General features: G+C 35.5%; 1 protein-coding gene across 8 annotated transcripts in view; it reads right to left on the bottom strand.

Moving 5' to 3' along the window:
* Positions 1-16,635, bottom strand: part of LOC134843714 (transmembrane protein 94-like) — a 74,982-nt gene that overhangs the window by 26,295 nt on the left and 32,052 nt on the right. For 3 of the 8 annotated variants that reach the window (XM_063859954.1, XM_063859961.1, XM_063859958.1), the window contains exons 1-6: positions 10,322-16,395; positions 7,670-8,558; positions 5,110-5,378; positions 3,738-3,857; positions 2,854-3,041; positions 136-405 (exon numbers count right to left, since the gene is read on the bottom strand). In XM_063859954.1, the coding sequence (XP_063716024.1) occupies positions 136-405; positions 2,854-3,041; positions 3,738-3,857; positions 5,110-5,378; positions 7,670-8,558; positions 10,322-10,628 (2,043 nt within the window). In that variant the 5' untranslated portion in view covers positions 10,629-16,395. Of the gene's footprint in view, positions 1-135; positions 406-2,853; positions 3,042-3,737; positions 3,858-5,109; positions 5,379-7,669; positions 8,559-10,321; positions 16,397-16,635 lie in introns of those variants that run through there. The other 5 variants (XM_063859959.1, XM_063859960.1, XM_063859955.1 and 2 more) reach the window with 4 other exon arrangements.

Genomic DNA, 16,635 nt, shown 5'->3' with positions numbered 1-16,635 from the left:
CTATAGATCGCATCACTTTGAATGTTCACCCAATATTTTACAATAACTATTCGTTGGTTGCTTTTTTTTTTTTCATTTTCGAATGTCTTCACAGACAGACACTGCTGCCCTACCCTAATAAAAGACCATACTTACCACAGCAATCGGAATAACTTTCTTCTCAATAAAATCGACCACTGCGTATCTCCTGTTATCCCACGCACTCCTCTCCCTACTACTACTGTGTGCAAGACACTTCCTCAGCTGAGTCACGAAGGGGGTCTCCTGCACTACACAGGCTAGTCTGTCCATGGGCGAGTGGAGACGGGCAGTGGGACAGGGGTCTTCTCCTTGACCCTCCAGGGGGTTATAAGTCTCGCCAGGGTTCAAAACTAGTCCAAGCGGGTCCCCTTTGGAAGTGTGGAGCTGAACAAAAAAAAAACAAGTTATCAACAAACTTAATCGATTTCAATTTTGTTATCTGTCAGAGAATGCGTTAGTCCAACTAACTTTTATTTAGTTAAAACATCAGCATCAAAATCGTATTAGCACCAAGAACCCAAACATTCAATGCCTTTGAAGATCAACTTTCATGATATAGTCGAAAACTTTCAAGCTACGTGTTCATCAAAACTGCATATTTAAAATCCGATGCTAAATCTGAAGATAAGTTCTATTATAAAACATGCTCAAACATAGGCGAGAGAAGACAAACATAGCCAACAGACAATAGGAAAAGATTCAATGAACGCAAGTAAATAGAAAAAATGCTGACTTGTTTTTTGATAAAATCTCAATTTTCCAATTTCAAAGAAATGCCCTGAATTTCTAGAAAAAATTATGATTGGCACTTTTTTGATAAAACTAACGCAATTTGAGACATAGAGGCGAAGCTGCGCTTAGCATACACAAGCGAGAACACGACAAAAGCAGCTCTTGAGTTCTAAAAAGTGCAATAAAAAAGTAAAAATAAGCTTCGAATTAGTTAGTAAAAATTCGGTGACATCTCGGACTCGAACCTACGACCTGCAGCGACCTAGACTTTGTGACTCTCACGCACTATTCACTCAGCCACAGACGCTTAGTCCATCTCAAACACTAGCCACAAATAAAACCGAGAACAGATGCTATGAAATTTCCAATGCTACAGATCGCGATTATATCAAAAAACAAATACTTTTAACGAACACTTTTATTTTCGAGTTAGGTTAAAAAACTAAGGTTCGTAGTAAAACGCTAACTGCTCGCTAACGTAAAAACTGAATCAATAAAAAAATTATATTTCGCCGGGAAATTTGAGCATTAAATTCCACTTTCGAACCTAGAAGTCGATGAAATTTTTTCGTGACCTTTTAACTTTTGCTGCTCAATACTGGCGTTGGCCTTCCTTTGGAAATGAACTAAATTTCGAAATCATTGCATGTTGCACGGTGCTCAATGAGATTCATTTTGAAAATCGAACCGTCAAAAAAAAACTAGCGCTTTCGCTAAATCAAAAACAATTCCGAAAAGTTCGACTCAACACTGAATTCGGACAAAAGACTGAAAGTTTGCATATCCTATGCAAAAATTAGCAGCTTCAGTGCTTTGATTTGGGTGTGCTTTGAATTTCAGCGTTTTTTTTGACAACTTGATTTAGTTGGAAGCTAGCCTTATGTTCTTTAAACAATCTCTGGAGAAACTCAACTGGTCAAAACCATTTTTGATGGCATCACAAACCTTTCTGATTAAAACCCAATCTTCCAATTTAAATCTTCAAAAAAAAAGTTTAAGGAGACGTCAAATGAATATTCAAGCCAGGTTTTCAATTCATGAGGAAACTTTTTAAAAATTCGGTAAAAATCAGCTCTAACAAAAAGACAAATGTTTCGACAAATGCAAGTGAAGATGGTGTTCAACGAATTGAGTTTTTTAAGCGATTGAATCTTGTTCTTTTGAAAACTTAGACAGCTTTAGGAAAACTTAATTTCATGAATATATGAAATAATGCTAGTTGCTTTCATAGTATAGTTTGCAAAAGTTAAAAGCTTTTTAAGTGAGTTTCCAAGCGATTAAACCATTTAAAGATGTTTTCGTAGCTCGAACCGATTCGCAACAAAATAAAACTTTTAAGCCAAGCATTTGTTCAAAGAAATTCTTGCTGCTGCTCAAACTGATTTTCCAAAGCTCATTTAAACATCTTGCTAGAAAAAAGAGCAAAAAAACTAAGGCTAGTTTTTATAGCAATTGCCAAGTTGCCAATATCAGCATCATTGAGCAATTTAATCGACCAACAAATGGTACTTTATAGGTTACTTGGATTTTCTGAAAGTTTTTGGATGCTAAAATGAGTGAAAATAGATTTGTGACGCTAAAAAGATTTTTATGTACATTGACTTTGTTCCGATTCGTTGATCGAAAAAATTATTGCTGAAACTGGCATTAACTATAGATGTTTTACATTGACGTTTTATGTTCATTCGTTTCACAAAAAACTGGCAGGTACTGTCAAGACTTGGAGTTTAATCGGGTTTATCTTGTCCATAGAGAGGACTTAGGGTTAAAGAGAAGAGCTAGAGGATCTAAAACACTCCCAGACGTCAGAATCCAAGATATCTAATATATTTTCACCTTTCTCTTATATACCTTGAGCTCAGTAAACTATTAAACATGGTGTCCTCTTAAGCTTTGCGTCCATAGCGAATTCTGACTTTCAGTTTACATACAAGATAAAAGAAGCAGGTTCCAGTGCAATCAGCACATTATCCTCGGTCACTCAGAGTTTAATGTAAAAAATCTACTTTTGCGATCGTTCAACAAAATGTACCGTTTTGTCTCAATTTTTTTTTTATTTTACTGTATTTAATAAACACTCTTCGTTAAAATGACACCCACCTGTTTTGCTCGCGCATAGACCGCCTGGCCAGGTCTAATCTCGACAACATCGCCTCTGACTAGGAGATTGGCGGGCAAGTTAATAAGCTGGTGGTCCCTGTGAGTCCACTGGAGACTGACACTGGGACTCACAGGAGCATGCAGACTGGGGTAGAGTGTCGAGGGCCACACTGAGAAGGAAGCAGCTCCTGAAGTACAATGCATATAGTCAAAAGGCAGTTGGAAAATCGTCATTTAACTTCAAAACAAAACGGAAAAAATGATTGACTTAATTGAAAAAAGCTTTGATCTTCAAAATTTCAAGATTAACAAATTGTTTCATACAACTAACCCCTTTAGAGAAAACTGGGCCAAAAATGATTTTTACTCCGTTAGAAGTTGAAAAATAAATAAAATAAAACAGGATCCATAGACAATTTGCCGAATTCCCTTGGGAAAAATTAAATCCCGCTGTGGATACTTAAAGGTTAATATTTTTATCGCGCCATTTACACGTTCATTTTCGGAGAGCACAATTTGCCTTCCTTATAGCAAATGATAGTGAATTGAACTCAAGACAAATCAAAAATCAAACCTCAAAAAAAATGAGCGTGAAGAGTTTTTCATTTTGCTGAAAAACCGCACGACCTAAATTAGCGCCTTCAATTCGTTCAGAATGTAATTTCAGTTGCTGACAATGTGGGGATATCGAAGTTATCGATTCGGCAATCTTTTAGTTGATTTAGTTACTATACTTCAAGTGAATATCTCATTTCAAAATCAATAGTATAGGCAGAAAAAAGCGCACCTCGTCTCATCTTGTTACTTTTAAACGCTCAAAAAATCATTCTATGGTACTGTATTGGAATATTGATCCTTGATGAAACGAATTCTCTCTTTCGTACCTGCAGGGACGTTGTTGGATGCGTTGTTCACACCTGAGAGAGATGACATAGTCTGAACTGCTGAGGCGGCTGCGTGTGTCGAAGGGTGGGCCGATTGCTGTTGCATGTAGAGTAGAGTCTCTGAAAAAATATATAAAGTAGGGATTATGAATATCATCATAACCAATTATTTTATAGCATATTTGTAGGTTTCAATGGCGACAAAAAATTATTATTTAAATGCTGTAAAATTTTTCTCTTTGTTAAAAAACAATAATTTGTTTATTTTTTTCATGACAGGAGAATCAATTATCATGAACAGTCAATTGATTAAAAAATATTACTCTATACTTCATTTCTTACTTCTCTAAACCCACATAGCCTTCCCAGGAAAGGCTTAGATAGCAAGAACATCAAAAATAAGTTGAAAATCGATTTCCTATCTAGACGCTTTTATTGATGTACCTCTTAGAATAGAACCATGTAGCGATTTAGTGTCAAAAGGAGCAGATAAATCTGTCCTCAAAAAAGAAAGGCTGCCATGATGTATTTACGTAATGAATGCGATGTGCCAGAAGAAAAGGGTAGGTTTGTACCGAAATAGAAATGAAAATTTAAAAGTTTGAACTTGCATCAACCTAACAACCTATAAATCTGATGTAGAAAAGCTGGGATAAAATAGTAGCGCCCACCAAAAAGCAATTGCGTTGAACACAGCTAAAAACATTTCCCTCTGCTTGTTCCCTCAGATAATTGTTGATATCAGTGTTTTTACCACCACCGAACTTTTCGAGTTATCAAAACTATCGAATTCAGTTCTGACAGAGAGACAAAAAACAACAAACTTCAGTACTGATTTAGAAAAAAATTTTAAAAAAGTATCGACCAATGTTTAAGCGCTTGCTTGTTTTTTAAATATTTGTTATCTTTTTGCGCATTTTTTAGGCCTTAAGAAACTTCATATTAAAAATATTTTACAGATTAATCAATTAATAAGGATCTGAAATAAAAAAATGTTTCATTTCATACCCTTATTGAATGATTGATCGTCTTTTGACTAATATATCTTAAATAAGAATATTCTTTAGTTCACAAAAAATGAGTGAAAAAGACAAGCCTTAGATCCATACACCGTCAACAAGGTTCGGAAAAATGGTTTCTGAATCCCACAAAATGAGAAGCATTAACAGACAAAAACGATAATTTTGTCATAACAAATATTTTTGTAGCTGTACACAGGCTTTGTCTTTCAATCCGATTGTTTTCTCGTTTATATCCAGTACTCCAAAATCGAATATTGTGGAGATTGGTTTAACTTTTCGTCCTTCTTCTAGTACTGCGTCATAAACAATGTCATCAACCAAATAGAAGCAGTAAAGGGCGCCAAACTAACCTTGAATTTGATCTAGTAGATTCTGAGCCCTTGTGTACATATCATTGGCATATAACTTCACATCCCACCAGCTGATGAGAGAGGAGAGGAAGAGTAGAATGAGGATACCCATGGACTCTATGATGAGAGTGCCTCCTAGAGAGGGTTCCAGGATGTAGCAGACGAAGAGGGAGACAGAGGCTGTGAGGATGAGGAGGAACTCATGGAAGCGGAGAGTGGTCAATTTGTGGTGGTAGTGGAACGGCAGAGAGGCCCAGAAAGAACTGAAACTGAAAAAAAAAGAAAAACTTAGTAGCTTCATTCGCGAACGTTAAGAGAAATTCAACGAAACTCCAGGATTGACACTGCTAATGAACATTTAAATTTGCCATCGTCAAGTCGCTAATAGCTAATAAGAATTGCTAAACCGCTTCTATGCTATTTGGCACATATTTTAAATTTAGATTCATATTAGCAGCGGATTGGGTGGGGTGGATGCCTTTGATTTGTACGATTTTTGGATATCCTGACTGCCCGTAAAAATATTCTAACGGCGCCTTTGGCGCCAAGATATACTAAATTTGAAGGGGGAGTGCGCACCGACAAAACTCAATTTTTTAGTTCAACTTTTTTCAAAAAGTGCCGAAAAATCCTTTTTGGCCTGCTTTTTCAAAAACTCGTCTGCTGCGCAGAAAATTTGGTCAAAATAGGATCCTTACAGTGATTTGTGGTAGGTCACAAAATCAATTTGGTCGACCAAAAAAATGTCGACAAAATTTTAAAATTAATATTTTTTGAAATTTTGACCCCCTCGAGAAAATCTTAGATCCGCCCCTGATTCATATTCAGTTTGTTCGAAATAGTGACAGGTAACGTAATAGAATAAATTCTTGAAAAACCGAGCACAGATCTACAATTTCTTTTGCGGGTGGCGGATTTGAAACATTTTTTGAAAATGTTGAACTTTTCTCAAGCTAGACAGCCGGCAGAAAATGAGACGAAAACTACTAAGACATCTTACGGCAAGCTAGCCAAAAAATAAGACGAAGGCCACTGAATCGGAAAATACTACTCCAAAAATGTCGAAAAGCTCAATCAACTAAAATTTTCAAACGTTTGTCTCCTTTGTCCTGAAACATGACAAGAAAACAATGGCCAGATTTAAATCAGCATTGAAACAAAACTTGCGAAGCAGTAACTAAGCCGATAATATTTCGAGAGTCTCTTTTTGGGCAGAAACTTTCATAAAAATGCGTGGACCGTCCTTAAGCCAGAAACTGTCATAAAATACTTTTAGCAATAAACTTTTGAAACTCCGAGACCAAGGTCAACCTGAAACACTTGAACGCACGCATAAAACCAATTTTGTTTTTCAAACGACGTAATACGAGGGGACTAACCCGATTTAAAATAAGCATAAACCGCTACGCAGGATAAACTAAATAAAATTTTTCTACAAAATTCTGTAAGTAGAGATTCGTTGGGGAAATTGTGACTAGAATTTCCATTTATAAAGTTGTAGGACTTGCAATTTAGGCCAATCCCCGATATTTTAACATGATTGCTCGTATCAGGGCAAAGTCATGAATGTTCCTTCTGCCCTTTAATTGTTCTCGAATAGTTTCTGATAAATGAAATATTGGCAACTAAATTAGGCTGATAATATCGAAATTAAATTGTTAAAATTTGAGTCGTGTATGGAACTGATAAGACCAGCTAACCTATTGCCTCAATTCAGTTTGTAACAATTTTTTGGTGCGGAAAAACTCGCCACGAGGGCTCTTTTTCTCAACCACCCCAGCCCCAACTCACATAAGCAAGGATTTCATGGTGTAACGAGTGGTTTTACAAGGTTGAGTATGAAGACCAAATATGTTTGTCATGGGCTAATAAGTCCGTTTGCCAAATTTGATAACAATCTGACAATGTGAAAATTTCTTAAAAATTTCTTAAAAACTTGAAATTTCTTAAAAATTGCAGGTGGGGGAAAGGAAAAAGAGCCGCCACCAGTAAAATATAAAACGAGCAGTATAGTCGGACTCGTAGAAGGATACTAAAGTGGAGTGCACACCCGGCTTGGTCCATGCAGATCGAGGGATCAATCCTTCTAGGGAGCAAAGAGTTTCATGAAATTGGTCTGAATAAAAAAAAACTACCCCGAGCATATAAATTCCTTCCTTTCTTCGAAAGTAGTGCAGTGCAATTGACTCGCCCACTAATTCAGAATTTATTTCCTCAAAATTGTATTGAATAGCAAGCAATTTAAAAGATAACCAATCAGGTAAAAATTAACTTTTCATTCACTCAACAAATCAAGTATTTCTAAAATTAAACGAAAGTTTAGGCTAATTGAGAAGTTCATTGAAATTCGAAGTTGCTGAAATGCCAATATAGTTTTTCCGGGGAAAAAACTAATGAACTAGATAAAAGACAACTCACATCGTTCATTAAATTTAGGAAACAATTAAAGCTTTAGCAATATATGCTTGGGAGCTAAGTATTCAGATCTTTCTTAGCGCATACATGCTGAAAAAACCTTGTTTTACGAAAAATGCATGGAGGTTGAAACTGATTAACTCACGATCTTTTTAGCGATTGCTGTCGACTAAATTCCTGCAACTCATTGTTCACTTCGTGGAACAACCTCTCTAGAGCCTGCTTCGAACTCAGGCCAAGTTTTGCGTTATTCGGAACCACTTGCATACCATTCGTACCCACGCCCATTCCACTGTTATTCAGAACACCAGCTCCTCCGTTGTTCATCATGGAATTGTTGTTCGCGTTGTTTGAATCGTCCCCAGGATGCAAAACTCCTTGATGAATGTTCATTGACGACCGATTCAAGGTCACTGAGTTTGAATTCGTGAATTCACTCGTCACCATATTTGAGCTTAAATCTGGTTGGCTTCTCATTCTTAGTCCCTTAGAGTCCCGTAACAGAGAGCGTCGTGAGTCGAATTGTGCTTCGTTTTGGTAATATCCGTCGAAACCTTCAGGTTGGTTATGAGAACTTATAATCGAATCGTGAAAATCTTTACGCGAAAGTGGCGAGGCAGTTCGGAATCCTGGTTTATTAATTGAATCTCTGCCTCGCGAAGGAATTTCCCTATGACGTAACTGCTGAGACTGATTTTGATTATGACTAGGCGTGAAGTAACTTTGGTTCGCGCTTCGAGGCCTGAAGCCCGGATTCGGGTAGTAATGTCCTTCGTAGATACTTCTGCTGTCCCGAACAATTTGAGTATTGTCGAGAAGTAAAGCGTGATCGTTATTGCTATCTGTTAATGTGACGTAATTAGCGACAGGACGGCAGTTCGATCCCGAGCGAGAAAGGATGTTGTCGCGTGACGAGGCTTGGCTTCGGTGACGTCGGGATAACAGTTGTCGTGAGTCATTCTGGTCAGTTGCCTGCGCTTTCGGAGCATACGCACCCACGGAGTACTTTGTCCCATCTCGATTTCTACTGTGACCTGAAAGATAAACTTGAGAAAAATTATCTGGAATAATCTCGAGATTATCTGGTTAAAAGGAAACTAATCAATAAAAGAATTTGCCCAAAAGAGTAGCAAGGTGAATTAAATTCCAGTTTCTTTTAATTTATAGGGGTTTCCTCCTATTTCAGGACAAGTGTAACAATAAAAAATATTAAGGTAAACTGTTTCAAATTTCTGTTCAACATTCGAGTCTGCAATTGAATGCTTTAAGAGCATTGAGAAAATGTAATAACAAACTGCAAACTAAGCGCTCTTTGGCAGTAACAGCATGCAAACAAATAGACTCTGATTAGACCTGGCCAGCTAAACCACAGTTCACACATTTTGGCTGCAGATAATGGTCAATTTAGACCATTTATAAAACATCAAAACTAAACTGTAACTCGAGTTTATTTTTTCACACTGTTCTAGCCCAGCAAATGAAAAAGACCACTGTCAATGATCTTTTAGTAGGATTGGAGTTTTTTTCCACAAGTCGTTAAAATGCAAATGAAAATGAAAAAGACCACAATCAATGATCTTTTGTAGAAATTATTTGAAAAGTTTATATCTCGCAACTGTAAATATTTTTGAACATTCGCGAAAAGTATTTTGGAAAAAGTATCACAACCAAGCGTCAGACAAAATTTCACTTTTAGGTAAAATTGGGCGGGGAATAATGAAACAGATTCTGAAAATTAAACTAACAGTTAACACGGGACAAATTTAATAAACCAATTCCCTAAATGCCACAGAATAGGGAGCAACCAACTAGCTTCGCCGTATTCGATACACAATGAATTTACTGGCCTGAAATTGGTAATACTGGTTTGGCGAATAGCAACACCAATTACCTTTTCATTGACCACACGTGCCAATTACCTCTGGATGTTTTTAAATTGTATCGCCCGAAATTTTTCATAAATGCCCACTGTCAAAAAGCATATGTTCTCTAATGCATTGATGTTGCTTGATAAAACTGAATTATCTATTACAGGCCTGTAGAAAATCAAGGTAAAAACCAATAGAGCGCAGTAAAAATTATTTCTCCTTTGGGTCTTTGACACAAATTGCCTTTGAACACTCCAAAGTCTTTTCCATATCGTTTATCATTAAGTTTTATCATTTACTGGTGAATTTTAAGGATTCTAAAATATATATCAAACATTTGACTTCAAAGAATTTTGATGATAAATTATGCATATTTTTTTGAAAAAAGCACCGTTAAAAATGCTTATTATTTCATAAAAAATAACTTAATGGCACTCATTTGGTCTCTTCGTCTCCCAAATTGAACATGCTTCTGACCATTCTCATTCAACATTAAGCACAGCCAACAGGCAGTTGGAAAAGAGTCAATGAACGCAATAAACAGAAAAAAACACTGACTTGGTTTTTGAATTTCAAAGAAAAAATTAGATGACCTAGAAGCTCTTTGAATTTCTAGAACAATTTATGACTGACACTTTTTTGATAAAAATAACCCAATTTTCGAAACCTGAAGTCGATCAAGTTTTTTGTGACCTTTCCACTCTTACCGTTCGATTGTGGAGTTTGCCTTCTTTTTATCAAACGAAATTAATTGAACTAATAAAGAAATCAAAATGCAAACTGCGAAAAAGAAAATTTGAGCCTGAACAAAAATTAGAACTTTTCCACAAATAAAAACGGAAAAAAATTATCGCGACCTAAAAAAAAGGGTCTGAACTACGTTCATTGACTCTTAGTAACAAATTTTCACGTCGTAAACGCCAACTTACCGTTGTCGAAATACGTCATCATGTTACGCCTTGGAAAACTGTTACTGGAGAAATCCTTATTAGGACAAGGCGCTTTTAAATGATTAGGAGAATAACTCTGTAGCTTCTTTTCTGGCGTATTATTTTGAAGTAAATTGACACATTCTTGGTTTTCTTTTTCTGGTTCTCCATAAGAGTTCATCGGGTCTAAATTTGTGTCTTTCACTCTATTAATACTAGCAGAGACATTTCTTGCCCTTTTTCCGGGGACTTGATCCCCTGATTGGTAAAAAGGTATCGAGGGCGTTTTGTTGTCGTAAACAAACATTTTAAGGGGATTAGCGGTAGGCAGGGAAGGGGAGGGTGTAATAAAATATCAAAATTCCATTACAGTTCAGCCAGCAGCGACGGAAGTAGCATAAATAGTAACCAACCAGTAATGTGCAAATATGATTGTCATAAGAAGTAGGACATTATTGGGAAATCGTTGTAGATAAGCATAAACATATTGTAAATGGCTGTGTTATCCACGTTTTAGTGTGAGATTTTAAACTGAAAAATATTCTAATTATTGTTCCAAGTGGAAAATTCCCGTTTTGTGGAGTAAGTTCAAAATTAAAAAGTATCTGCTGTCTCTCAGCCGAAAAGTGCAACCAGTAGAAATTAGATCAACAATAGAACTGATGCCATCAATTCGGTAGCTAAAATTTTTTCAATCACTTCACTTGAAAGCATCGCTACTACTCAACTGATTCAGTTCTGATTGAAAATAAAATTAAAAAGCTTAAATTTGCATGTTACGGCTAATTTACGTAATTATCAAACGAAATAAGCGGAAACCAAAATAAGATAGATAGTAAGCTCAATTTAGTTGAAATCGCGAATTTTTCATCAGTTGAAAGTAAAGGTTTCATTTTCTAAAGATGTGCTCGGTGTAGTTGTGCTGATTATATCTTTATTACTATTTGGTGAAAACTCTCATATAATCAGAGATCAACCGCTCAATCATATGAAATGAGACAAAGGACCACAAAAAGAGCGCCGTTGATCTAATTTGGTATCAATGAAAAATGAAAGAGTCGGTCTCTCATTCGGCGGTTTTCACCTCTGCTAAAAATTACTGTGTCGACGTCGCACTCTCTTTTGCTAAAAAAAATCAAGGCTGCTCACATCATGGCTACGCCCTGAATACACCACCAACTTTCGACTTATTTGAGCGATAAAGTTTGAAAAAGTTACGGGCTTTTTTTGATAAGCTTGTGACTTTTACTTAAAAACTTAAAAATGTGCATTTCTCGCTGATAATACTTGTGTATGGAACCAGTAAAGCGACTCCGACAGTCATTGTTCAGCACAACCGCGCCGTTTTCAGGAGCCCAAAATTTTTCGAAGAATGATCGCTGATTGAAATTGGTTTGAAACTATGACAACTGCACATCGACAAATTAACAATTAATCATCACAGAAATTTTACAAAAGCAAAATTTCCTGTAGAATGAGGGGAATTGCTTATTCTATCTCTATCGCTGGCATATATAAGGATGCACACACAAGCCGAAAACAATAGTTAAAAACATTAAAATAGCGGGCATTAGGCCAACAATACGACGTTAGACGCCCAATAAAACGAAATCAAAAAAAGCCATAACAAATTAATTAAAACTTTTTGTGCGATTAGGGTTTGAAACAATCAATTTTTTTACCATAAACAACCTAAATTGAACAATTTTGCCCACAAAACCACACAAAATATAACTACTCAACCGATAATTTACGCCGAAACTATTTAGGTACAATAAATCTTAAAAGCGAAAAGAAAGTAGACAAAATTAAAATATACCAAGTCAGGGCTAGTGAAATTACAAATTACGAGTAAATCAACAACACTTGCAACTAAAGTGAAAAAATATTTTTAGCATAAAAAATTACTAGCAGCTCGTTTTGAGGCAATTAAGCCGATAAAAAACATAATCAGACAAACGGTAGGCCGAAAAGTTTTTCTTTGAAACGGAATAATTTCAGTTTAAAAAAAGGTCCTGGCCGGATTCTAACCTAAGATTTTTGCCATCCCAGGCGTAGTCGTAAAATCCAGGCCAAGAGTACATAAAAAGCCAGGAAACATTTGAGTTGGTTCTATATCAAGACACAAAGCGAGCTTCAAAAATGATTCAAAATGATTTGAAACCTGAAAAATTGGCCGACGAATTATGAGCAGACAAACGAACGTCCGACAACTCCATTTTTTCCAGCAAAACAAAATAGTTTCAATGAGGACAGCCAGTTACTGTGCAATTAGCACAGAGTGTTCCGAACATCGTCTTATTAAAACAGGATTTCTTTTCAAATTAATATCGTTTATTCTGCGTGGTGTGATAAAAGAATCTGAACGCAAAAAAATCGCATACTCGAAAGTCATATTAGAAAAGGCAAAATGAACAACAGTTTTTGAAAAAATGAAGAGAAAAATAAAAAAAACGATATGACCAGAAATTGTTCACGTTTTTTTTCCGCCATTTCCACGTTCGTATGTGGATAGTGCTATTTACGTCACTTTCAGCAGATGAATTTGAAATGAAATCAAAAAATGCAGAGATACTTAGGTGCATATACAAACTGCATTAATGTATGAATGTACATCTGTAGTTAATCGAGATTTTTATGCATCTTTTAAGACTTTTTCCTGAATCTAAGTTTTCTGACACAAAACGTCATATGTCGAAGTCACACAAAACGTCATATGTCGAAAACTGAGAGCATTTCAGCAGTCGCATTTAGACGCAAGATTTGGATCTTGAAATTTCTGAGAGCACCCTCAGAGCACCAAACTACAAGATTAGGAACTTCAAATCTTTTGAAATTTTTAAAATCTAAGTTTTCTGAAAAATTAAGAAGAAAACATAGAACACGTCATATCTCGAAAACTATAACATTTGGATCAGTCATATCTGGAGGCAGGATTCGCAATCCTTGAAAGTACTCTGACACCACCCAACTACAGGTTAAGATATTTAAAGTTTTGTATTATTCGGAAATTGAAAAAATACTAAATTTTTGGTATACTAAAAGGATTTGGGTGTTCATAATTGGAGTCAAATTCGCAACCCCTGGGGGAACTCTGACAGCATCCCACTTTTGTGTTGCTAACTTTAAATTCGATGGAACAAACACTAGATTCAAACTGGAAAACCGAAAAAAATCTTAAGCACTGCAATATACGATATAGCTTAACCACGCATAGATACGTAATGCACTTAACTGTTGCGAAAAACACTCAACAGAAAAATCGAAAAACTAATTTTACTCAAGTAAAGTTAAAATTGGTCATAAATAAATATTTTTAAACGGCTTAATTTAAGTACAAATAAGCATGCTCGCTCGCTTTCCTCGTTCAAAATTAGACAAAATATAAAAAATTTCCAGTCGTTTTTTTTCAACACTGGGTAATTTTTAAATGTCGTTCGAATCACTAAAAGGGTTTTAATATATGTGACTCGACCCATTACGATAACTATTTGTGGTACCTGATTTTCCGTGAAAAACAATAAAAAAAGAAAAACTAAAACGCACGAAAATGAAGTTCCTCCCCCTTTTCAATGGTAGGAACAACATCAACTGGCCGGGCCTCGAACCCCCAATCTAAAGGTGCAGAGGTAACCGAAACATCATGTTTTTTGTTTTTGTTCTTTTGTTTTTTATGCGTTTTCTTTCGTATTGTCTGTTAGTATCTAGGTTTTTAATGTCTCATATAACAGCAGTGTCAGTAGCACTGACTTGCTTATAGAATTGGCTATGTTCGATAAATAGATTTTCAATGAAGAAATTATTTAGTTCAAATTTTTATTAATTGAAAATTTAGTTCACTGTAGTTCTGTTCAAGGGTAGCCTATTAGTGGGCATTACATATGTCTTCTGGCTATCCTATCCGGCTCTAAATTGTTTGCTTGTAATTTCTATTATGTTGAAGTTGTTGTTAAAAATTCTTGCTTTCTTTCTTTCTTTCTTTCAAGTGGGATGAAGACTGGAAATCGTTCAGGTTCAATAATACAGCAAGCGCAATTTTATATCGATTTGGGCAAGGTAAAAAAAGTCCCAATTACAAGACACTTACTCTCGCAAGTGTAACCATTCGTTACCATTGAATATTTAGACGGGGAAAGCAAAAAAAATTGACTTCTTTGCCACCAAAGATCCCCCTTGCGACTATTTTACGGCACCCCCTTTTGGACAAATCTTCGGCGCCAATGTTCAACAAACTTGGAAGAAATACGACAAAATAATACGACAATTACTCAAAGATTTCCAAAATATGCCCAAAATTGTCTTTCATTCATATTTTTGCGTCCAGAAAAGAATGAAATTTTGAAAAGTATAACAAAATCAAAATCAATCCAAAATTAGAACCGTATACCTAACAAAACGAAAAAAAAAACGTAAAAGACAGATCGGTGCAGAGTAAAAATTGAAATAGAATTTTCAAACTCTCTGCATTAAGACATCACAAAAGGGTTCAGGTTCTGGGCTAACTATTGCTTCCCTTAAAGGGGATAGAATCCGATTATTGGAAACTTTGCTTATGATCGTGTTTTCAGGCAAATTTATTTTTACTCAAATTCATTGAAAATACCCTATATAAGAGGAATCATCTACGCCGTGAGCCTATTTCCGTGAAGGAAAAAAAGAAAAATTATATTTGTGGTGTTTTTAAGCGCGCAATCCGGATTCAGTTTATTATACTAGGCCTGAAGTGCCTGGCATTTATCTCCCTAAACTGGATATTAATTAAATGTTACAATCTAGTCAATAAAAGGAGAGAAAGCTGGTGCATTTAGCAAAGTAAGGGCATCATTAATGATTAATTTGATAACGGAGATTGAAAGTATAACAAATGTCATCAAATAAAATAACAGATACGCTAAACAGAGTGCCAGGCCCTTTCCATTTTCAATATGGAAAGAATAAAAACACAGCAATAGAATTCTAACGGTTCAAACTAAAAGCGAGCTGAAAGGGGAATTAGCAATGGATTTTCACCGTTAAGTTCTGGCATTCGTATGGTGTGCCTTTGATTTCAAGTGATATCCAAATAGTTGTGGCTATATATCAAAAGACCATAAGTTTTTTCGGAAATTAGCAACCAATACTTCAGAGTAATGTAAGAATGACAGGCTTTATACAGTTAAGAAAAAGTATCGCCAATAAAGAATATTAGCAATATCATAGTTTGGTAACTTTGATCACACCTGAGCAACCTTGCAGTTGACTTACCGTGGGATCAACGAAAACTCTAAGTCCAATTACAAAAAAGGGAAGGTAAGTCAGATGATAAGAGCGTTGGTCGCAATTCTAAAAGGCTCATTTTCAGGGTAATGGGATGCCCATCTCCGAACTAAGCAAAGTCGCAAAAAAGGGAAAGGTCAAATTTCAGTCTGATTATAACAAGAGTTTATCCCAGATTGGACGTGGAAAATATTATCCCACGAACTAGAGATTCTAGATTATAAAAAGGATTATTGCTAGTACGGATAGCGATTTCATTGCAAGTCATCTGAGAAGCAATTACCAGAGAAAGATTTGTCTTTAAAATCTCTTGAACATTATTATGTTACAAACACTTTTGAGACAATCAATTCAACCTCAAGCTACGAAAATTTAAAAGCGGACCACCCATCAGAGTAATTTCTAACACAGAGGTGAAGCGGAGCTTCGCAACACTTGAGATGCAAAAAACACAATGCGCTACAAAATAGTGAATGAAAAAAGACAGTCAAAAAAATTCTGAAAAGTTATCTTAGAAAAAATTACTTGAAAAAAAACTTACAATAACAAAAATTTCATATTTGTATCAGATAAAGTTCATAAACAGCCCCTAAAATGGAAATCATTTAACGAGCGTCAACAAAGGCGACAAACTTTCGGTCGAAACCTGTTGAGCCGAAAACAATCTGTTTGTCATAACAAACTTCATTAAATTTACAAGTTTTACGACCCATCCAAACTGAAACACCTGATCTTAAACGGATATATTTCTCCCTCGAGATAAGCAAAAATAATATAACCAATTTAACATAAACTGAAAGTATTGGAAACATAAAAAAAAACGAAAATGAAAAAAAAATCAAAATCAGATAAGGTATATTACAATATTGTGAATATACAATATTGTTAAGTTTCAGTTATAGTAAAAACTGTTTAAATTGGAACAAAACTCATGCTTTATAAAGCAAAACAAAAAAAAATCCGCCAGATAAAAAACGGCTTTACAAAAAAAACGGAAATTGAACCGATAGAAACTAGGACGAAAACCAGGAACCCGAAAAAAATTGAAAAACTGCAAA

Source organism: Symsagittifera roscoffensis, chromosome 4 (genome assembly GCF_963678635.1).
Source record: "Symsagittifera roscoffensis chromosome 4, txSymRosc1.1, whole genome shotgun sequence".
Classification (NCBI taxonomy): domain Eukaryota; kingdom Metazoa; phylum Xenacoelomorpha; order Acoela; family Convolutidae; genus Symsagittifera; species Symsagittifera roscoffensis.
This window is presented reverse-complemented; position numbering and strand designations above follow the sequence as displayed.